The 9,232-nt window shown below is 37.5% G+C and overlaps 1 protein-coding gene across 7 annotated transcripts; it reads left to right on the top strand.

Annotated features, from left to right (window-relative positions):
• The first annotated feature begins 541 nt into the window (after positions 1–541).
• cp075 (OB DNA-binding domain-containing protein C16orf175) lies at positions 542–5,241 on the top strand. Of its 7 annotated transcripts, none has more exons than XM_082971385.1 (3): positions 542–1,158; positions 1,252–1,418; positions 3,506–5,241. In XM_082971385.1, the coding sequence occupies exons 1-2, from the start codon at positions 867–869 to the stop codon at positions 1,401–1,403; spliced, it is 444 nt and encodes a 147-aa protein (XP_082827511.1). In that variant the 5' UTR covers positions 542–866; the 3' UTR covers positions 1,404–1,418; positions 3,506–5,241.
• Positions 5,242–9,232: the final 3,991 nt, after the last annotated feature.

Genomic DNA, 9,232 nt, shown 5'->3' with positions numbered 1-9,232 from the left:
GTGGCGTTTTTTCGTTGTTTCGCCCACCATGGAAGGAGGTTTTGTATGGAAGTCAATGAGAGTTGAATTTGTTAAACAACAAAAAATGTATTTTCTACGTGAGCTTTATTTGGTCGAATATAACTTTCTTAAATTGTTACGAGTGTACTGATATAAGTAGGACACGTAACATCCCGGCAACTTTGAGAAAAAACACTTTATATAGGAGTAATCTCGAGATAGCTATAGATATTCATTGTATGAGGCTAATAGCACAGTCTCTCTCCAATGAATACAGGCGGTTTACGTCATGGAAATGTATCCACCAATCCAAAGAAAGGATAGGCGGGAGCTAGACAGACCTCGTGTCGCTTTGTGAATAATGACTCCCATTGTCATGTATAATTAAGAAATAATGCACGAAGAGGTGTGGTATTTTGCGAATGTACCACGGCTAAGGGCTATGTCCTATATTGGCCATATATCACAAACCCCGGAGGAGCCTTATTGCTATTATAAACTGGTTACCAACGTAATTAGAGCAGTAGAACTAAATGTTTTGTCATATCAGTGGAATACATTCTGATATACCATGACTTTCAGCCAATTAGAATTCAGGGCTCAAACCACCCAGTTTATAATCTTTGATAATACCCACTGTTAGCACCACGTGTGCTTTTATTTTGAATTGTTCTATTTATTGTATTTTTATTATTAACGACAAATCGATATAAAAAGTACATGGGGGAACACGTCTATATATATAAACGATACACAAAAGACAAACGTTGAAATCAACATCCCGGAAATTGATCACAATTACGTCAAAGGTCACACGAAATATTTTTTATAACTAACTCGTTTGAAAGTTTTCACTCGCAGATGGTATGGACTCTGGACAAATTTCAGGCGAAAAGAAGAAAAGTCCTCCTATCAAAGTTCTTTCCAGCCAACTCCGAGAGGGAAAAGATAACCGATTGAATGGCAAGCTCGAATTTAATATAAAAAGACTGGGACAATGGAAAAACACTGCGCTTGTAGTCTCTGTGGTTTGGATGCAAGGGACAATACTGGAAGTTCGGTCGGATCACAACACGGTGCTTCTTTTGGACGAGACAGGGACATTCGTTGTCAATGGCGTCAACAACATTCCTAAGGGCAACCCATGCCTACTTCAGGGTGAGATGCACTTTTATTTTCCTTCTAGCTGCAGCTAAAATATGTACAACATTTAACAAAACACTTGATTTGTTACCCCCTGATTTTACACAGGTAACTATGTAATGGTGATGGGGGTGATCCAGGCCCTCTCTCCAGAACCTGTCCTGCGCGCGGTAAAGATGGCAGACCTCTCTGAACGTGCTGCGATTCACAGAAAAATGTGGAAGTTGGAGGTGGAAGACCTCCAGCAGACGCTCACGTAGAAAGAAGCATAAGCAGTATGTTGCTATCAATGCCTGTTTGTTTTCATTTATTTTTAGCAAAATGTTAATATTGTTACTGGTTTTGAGTGGTTTCTGGCCTGCCTGATATTTCATTGCCAAAGGTAATGGATCATAGCCTAGAAGTACGTGCCCATCACCGTTTATGATAGAAAGTGCATTATATGCATATATTATAGTCTAACACTGTTTATGATAGGCTATAATTAAGCAATAAGGCACGAGGGGGTGTGGTATATGGCCAATATACCATGGCTAAGGGCTGTTTTGTCATACGCTTAGTATACTGTCAGCCAATCAGCAATATATGCATATAATACACTAAACATGTCAGAAGTGCTGGAGGAGGGTTATGATGGAAAAAAAGCTAGTCCGGGCAAGAAAGCACAAACTCAAACAAAAGACAAAGAATTGAAATTAAAGAATGAACAATGGTTTCATTTGGTGGTAAAATGATCTCATTTATTTGTGCTTATGTCATGCATACACATTGAAAAAGTGCCTTTTAAGTGAATTCTACAGAAGCACACAATTGTATGTGATGAATGAAAATAAATAGCGCCTATACAATCAATGACACCCTTGTGAATCCATGGACTTGGGAACGCTCAAAGGTGCCTGGATTTCAATCAAAACATCCTGAAATAAGACTTCTTCCGCAGCATAACCACTCATTCATTCAACCTAAAGGCATTTAGGCCTAAGACAACAAGTGGATCTACGTAGGGCAGTTTACGATGAGCTTGCTTACTTACCAGTAACCATCACAATAAGACTGTATTAACAGGTAGTCATGTTGCAGTTTGTCCATTTTCATAGGATCTATATGTAATCGATCACAATATCGACCAGTCTTACCTCTAACCCCACCACCAACATTGTGTGCACATTACTATTCAAACTGACTGCATATATATATATATATATATATAAGATCCTTCATTTGAAAGTGCAATATTGACAAGTTATCTAGTGGACAAAAGTAATACATTTATATAGATCACTCGAGAAAGAAAAAGCAATATGCACCATAAAAGTATTTAACAAATTGAATCTTGATATGTAATACCCCTGTCTGTTAGGTTTATGTACTCTTGTTTGTATATTTCTGTTTTTTTGTATTTGTTGTGTTCATAAAAAAAAATACTTTACAGTAGCTCGAGCCAACTTCCAGGAACAAGTATGTATCACGTGATATTTTGGCGTCTGGAGCATCTACCAGTATTTGCATGACACCACCACATAACATTGAGCTAGGACTGATATGACCAAGAAGGTAACACAGCAAATCTATGAGCTCCTATAACTATTTCACTTTTCAAAATTGTGTCCATAGACAAACATTAAGTGATATATATTTTTTAAATGTACACGTTGTCAATTAAGATAATATAGCTACTACTGTTGCTTTAAAATAGAGATTGACGGCACAAATAACATTTGTTTCCATATATTGTGCATCACATGGTCTCATTTCCTGCATTGAAACAGGGGCCTTGAAGTTCGGTTCTTTCGTGAGTAGCTACTAGTGTATTTAATACACTGCATTAGCATTTTTTTTTAGAATGAAATCGGTTCCTTTAGGAAGAGCCATGGATTTTATATGTTGATACAGGCAGGGCTGTTGCTGCATAGCACATTGATGAAGACACGCGATCGCGTCGTCTGTCTCAATGGAATTGTAAGGAATCTCATCTAGTGCGTCTTGATTCTCCTTCCGACCCGATGTATCATGCATGTACAGACATAAATGCGTATTACTGGGCAATGATTCTGCGTGCACAGTTGAAACATGCGTTAGCATTGATAGCATAAAGGCGTTCCGTTCATAGTTCATTAGTGCATACGCTGTTATGCAGAATATAACGTATAGATAATTTATGATTGTGGTAGGCTATCAACTTAATTTTGTATCAATACATTATTTCAAGACTTTTGCTTCTTTGGTGGATTTGGAGGTTAGATTCTGTGTTGAGTCCGAAAATTCATTGTAAACAGATTCAGATGTGCAGATACAAGCACTGACAACAGGGTTTATTTTGTTAGTTAAATATTCAACATGATTTGCTTTTTGTGACCCCCAGGTCTCCCAAGCTGTACCGTAAAACACCAAAATCGGCGAGGGACCATACCACGCTGACCTTGTCAAGTACCCTGTTCTGTGACAATGCTCTGAGTCACCTTCCTGTTGCAACATGTACATCACAGATCACAGCCCAACTACTGGGGTGGTGACAATCGTAGTGATCCTCATTGCTGTTGCTGCCCTCGGTGTTCTCATCTGTGGATGTTGGTGCTACCTGCTCCTGCAGCGGATTGGCCAGTCTGAAGATGAGGAGAGTATTGTAGGAGAGGGCGAGACCAAGGAGCCCTTCCTGATGGTACAGTACTCCACCAGGGGCCCTCACGTCGAGCACAAAACCAAGCTCGCCCACAACGGCACTGAGAAACACACTTAACTGAGTCATTAAGAAACCGTGTCATCACCTAATATTAAGCAAGAGGATCACCTCATTCACATTTCCTGCTGATCATCGTCTTTCATCATGCCATTGAAGGATGATAAACGGACTGCAGCTCAATGTCAATCAATGTCTTATGAGGAAATTTGATATTTTTGTTTCTCATTCCACTGTGTGGATCTCAGTCAGGATGTGAGGTTGTGAGCAGTTCATTGTTATGTTTCTTAAGTGTACATATTTTGAACACAAAATTGTACATCTGATTGGTGTTGATAGTTTTTGTTAACTCACCAGTCCACTACTGAATTGTGACGGTAGACACTAGACAGTGCTCTGAACAAATGAGTGGGCAAAACCTGCTTGTTGGAAGAATGTATGACAAATTGATGACAAAACAATTTACTTAATATCAAGTGGCTCAAATTATTTGAAATTAGCTTAATTTGTTTGTTTATTTTGCATAGTTGAACTTGGTTTTGTTTACCTTCAGTATTCAAATGTGAGTTAATAGCCATTTTAATAATTTGCTAAATGCCAAATTTGTCCAAAGATAAAGTGTGATTCACTCCCTAGTTTATCTCTGTTGTTGCTGCTACTTACTAAATAATCTAGTGTACAAAATACTGTTTATTTTCTCCTGTGGTTGCACAGGCAACCACTCAACCAAAACCAGTCATTGAAAGGGCAATTCTCCTTTGATAAACCATCACATTTCACAAGCACAACAGGGTCCAGGGTCTGAGTTTTAGTGAGGTCCGCACTCTAAAATACTATTTGGAGAACAGCAAAAAGTTGGCCATGATTACTACACATTTAGATAGCTGGCTAGACTAATTTAACAATCTAAAAAAAAATATTGACATGGGCTAATTGAGTGACAGTCAGTGAGTGGCATATAAGAAGAGGGAAACTGCTGATGCCCCACCAAGTTTGAAATTGCACCTTGTGTATTCTACTATTCTAACTCTCAACAGTAAGTTGAGACCCCAACTGTTCCTAAAAAAAAAGATAGATTATTATATATTTTTTTAATGTTGGCAAGGTCCGTACCTCGTTGTCCTCATTGTTAGCTACAACACTGAGTAGCTGCTACAACTGACATGGGTTGAGAAGTCCTGCCAAGAAGCTACCAAGAGCCAATGACATATTTTCTATATTCAGTTGCAACATAGGAAATCCTGATGGCCAGATTCTATGGTAGCTGAGTAGGTTGATATTTGATGAAACAATGTTATGAAGTATTATGAAATGTGTATAACATTATGAAGACTATTGTTCTCTTTGTCATTTGATGTACCATTGTATAATTTCTTGACTTGTTAAATAAAGGTTAAATAAAAAATACGAATACAAATCAACTTTAAATGTTATATCGGTCCATAGGCCTTATGATTCCTTTTAGATTCATTCCTTAGATTCATTCCTCAACTATTGTTGATAGTTATTCTTATTGCTGTTTATAAGATGGTGAAATATCAAAATAATGTGACAATTTGTAGATTTTTATATGATTACACAAATGGTAATAGTATTGGTTCCAATAAGTTTTGCTTTCAAACTTGAGATGACAGTTACCCCACTTCTGTCTTGAGAGTTCAGCAGCGTGTGAAATACAGTATACATTTAAAAGTACTACTGAAAGACTTAATTGGAATGCTCAATGCCTACAGTGTCATACTGGTGCAGAGAGATGATTCATCATCTCCCACATAGCACGAAGGCAGTTAGAGTTAGGACCTACCCAAAACACAGGGCGCATTCCTCAGCCCAGGCATTGCTGACATGCCAGATATTACAACGTCTGAATAGGTATTTTACATTTCAGCTAACGACATATGTTGTAGCAATCTGTCAGTCGGTGACACAGTCGATGAAGTGGCACGAAACCATTGGTTGATGCATGCAACATCTGAGCAGGGGACCTGCCTGCTACAGTGCCTATAGAAAGTCTATACCCCATTGAACTTTTTTCAAATGTTGATTTAATTGTAATTTGTCATTAATCTACATAAAATAATCCATGTCAGTGAAAATAAAATTCTACACATTTTTACAAAATGAAATAACAAAAATATAGTAATTGCATAAGTATTCACCCCCTTTGTTTAGGCAAGCTTAAATTTGTTCAAAGTAAAATGTGTCTTAACAAATCACATAACTTATATTGACCTGTGTGTGAAATTACAGGGTTTGGCATGATTTTTGAATGACTACCCCTTCCTCTGTCCCTGATACAAACATCTGTAAGGTCCCTTAGGCAAGTATTGAATTTCAAGCACAGATTCAACGACAAAGACCAGGGAGCTTTTCAAAAGCCTCATAAAGAAAGGCAGTGATTGGTAGATGGATAACAATAACAAATCAGACATTTAATATATATCTTTAAGCATGGTCAAGTTAATAATTATACTGTGGATGATGTACTAAACCACACAGACACATCAAAAATGCAGTTGTCCTTCTGAACTGAGCTGCAGGACAGGAAGGAAACTGCTTAAGGATGTCACCATGAGGCCATTGGTGATTTTAAAACAGCTACAGCAAACTGGTCTCAGACTAGACGTAACATAGTAAATGTAAATCTGGGACACTCAAATTAGTATAATATGTTATGTTTGGCATAGTTACATAAGATAGGTTACTTAAGGCGAACACGAAAGGAGTGTGGTTGTGTACCGCGAACGTCTAGCAATGAAAAGGTTGTGTGTTTGAATCTCATCACGGACAATTGTAACAAATTAACATCTTTGCAACTACTTACTACTTTTGAGCTACTTTGCAATTACTTAGCATGTTATCTAACCCTTCCCCTAATCTTAATTCTTTTAGCTAACCTTAACCCTTTAACCTAACCTTAACCCTAACCCCTAGCTAATGTTAGCCATCTAGCTAACGTTAGCGTTAGCCACCTAGCTAATGTTAGTCACAACAAATTGGAATTCGTAACACAAGTTTTGTAAATTCATAACATATTATACATTTTGCAAATTCATAATATATATTGACAATTTGCAATTGGTAAAATATCATATAAATTGTAACTCGTAACGTCATACGAAATAGATTTTTTCAGGATGAAAAAAACAGGGTGGAGCTAAGCAAAGGCAAAATCCTAGAGGGAAACTTGCTTCAGTCTGCTTTATACCAGACACTGGGAGAGGAATTCACCTTTCAGCAGGACAATAACCTACAACACAAACCCAGATCTACACTGGAGTTGCTTACCAAGAAGACAGTGAATGTACCTGAGTGGCCAAGTTACAGTTGTGACTTAAATCTGCTTGATAATCAATGGCAAGACTTAAATATTGCTGTCTGGCCATGATCCCCAACACCTTGACAGAGCTTGAAGAACTTTAAAAAGAATAATGGGCAAATATTGCACAATACAGGTGTGCAAAGCTCTTATGAGACTTTACCAAGAAGACTCAAAGCTGTAATCACTGCAAAAGGTGTTTGTAAAATGTATTGACTAAGGGTGGTGAATACTTATCTAATAAAGGTGTTTTTTATTTTTCATTCATCTTAAAATATATGTTTTGCAAATTCATAATGTATTGTATGAATTGCAATTCGTAACATATCATATGAAATTGAGTTTTCCAGAATGAAACGAAAGTGATGGAGCTAAGGACAGGTAAAAACCTAAGAGTGAAACTTGCTTCAGTCTACTTTACACCAGACACTGGGAGGGGAATTCAAATAATTCAAGAATAAGAAAAAGAATAATGGGCAAATATTGCACAATACAGGTGTGCAAAGCTCTTATGAGACTTTACCAAGAAGACTCAAAGCTGTAATCGCTGCCAAAGGTGATGGTAAAATGTATTGACTAAGGGTGGTGAATATTTACATTGAATTTGGAAAGTATTCAGACCCCTTGTCTTTTTCCACATTTTGTTACATTACAGCCTTATTCTAAAATGTATTAAATAAAACATTTCTCAACCAACACACAATACCCCATGATGACAAAGCAAAAACAGGTTTGTAGAATTTTTTTACAAATGTATTACTGTTAGGTTCATAGAGAAGCTTTAACCAAGTTTAATCATTCCCAAAGGTTCTGTACAGCTGAAATCAGACAGCAAAACATTTCAGACATCACAGTTTATATGCATCCTACTTAAGACACTCCTCCTTACAGTTTATGGCTCCACAGGAAAGAGGTAACCAGTTACCAACCCTGATTACTCCCTTCAGAGGAACTGACCTCACTCCTCACCTCCTAATCCACAGATATCCATCTGTCTTCCCTGTATCAACACATCGCTCTCCTCTCCTCCATCAAACACATTACAAAGCCTTGTGGCTTTTTACAAACTCTTTCTTTTCAAGGCTTTGTCTCTATCATTTATTTAATATCTCAATGTTCAAAGTTTAGCTGATTCCAACATTACAAATAAAAAACAGAAATACCTTATTTACATAAGTATTCAGAGACTTTGCTATGAGACTTGAAATTGAGCTCAGGTGCATCCTGTTTCTATTGATCATCCTTGAGATGCTTCTACAACTTGATTGGAGTCTACCTGTGCTAAATTCAATTGATTGGACATGATTTGGGAAGGCACACACCTGTCTATATAAGGTCCCACAGTTGAAAGTCAGAGATTTTCTGTCTGTATTGAATAGTTTATCATCTGGTAAATCTACTAGGAGTGACCTACTATTGGAGGTATTAATGTTATTATGGAGAATTGAGAGAATGAGTGTATTAGTGAGATTCTGCTGTGTCCCAGCACGTTCCCATTCATGTGTGCAAGGGGATGAAATTGTAGACCAGTTAGCTAAAAGAGCTTTGAAAACAAAATATAATTGATATTAATGTGCTACTGGGTAGAGGTGAGGCCAAATGAAAGATCAGAGCCATTTTGATAGATGTGTGTCAGAAGAGATCGGACTCTGAGCACAAGGGCCAGCATTTATATGCCCTCCAAAGAAAGGTCGGTGGACCAAGATTCAAAGGTCAGATTAGGAAGGAAGGTGGTGTGTGCTCAATTGCGCTCGTCATTACATCTGGTTGGCAAGCATGTGAATGGTTTGTGTCTGGAGTGTATGGTCGATGAAACAGTGGTGCATGTGTTATATTTTTTTAACTATGTTGAAGAGAGGGAAAGTTTGAAGTGTAGGGTCATTGAGGTTAAACAGGGTTGGAAGGGATTATGGGGATAGGGGAGGGTCTATTAGAAGTTAGTAGGGCTATTTTTTATTTTCTCAAAGTACTGAGTTAAAATAAAAACGATATATATTTCACCTTTATTTAACCAGGTATTTAACCAGATGCTTAATGTAAGTCTGGAATGAGAGTTTACAGTCTACCAAATCAAATCGAATGTTATTTGTCAC

The sequence above is a fragment of the Salmo salar genome, chromosome 03 (genome assembly GCF_965601325.2).
Source record: "Salmo salar chromosome 03, fSalSal1, whole genome shotgun sequence".
NCBI classification, from domain to species: Eukaryota; Metazoa; Chordata; class Actinopteri; order Salmoniformes; family Salmonidae; genus Salmo; species Salmo salar.
This window is presented reverse-complemented; position numbering and strand designations above follow the sequence as displayed.

Coding starts and splice junctions, on each gene's coding strand:
- cp075 (XM_082971385.1), top strand. CDS start 867: ATGGACTCTGGACAAATTTCAGGCGAAAAGAAGAAAAGTCCTCCTATC. Junction 1,159..1,251: donor CAACCCATGCCTACTTCAGG/GTGAGATGCACT, acceptor GATTTTACACAG/GTAACTATGTAATGGTGATG.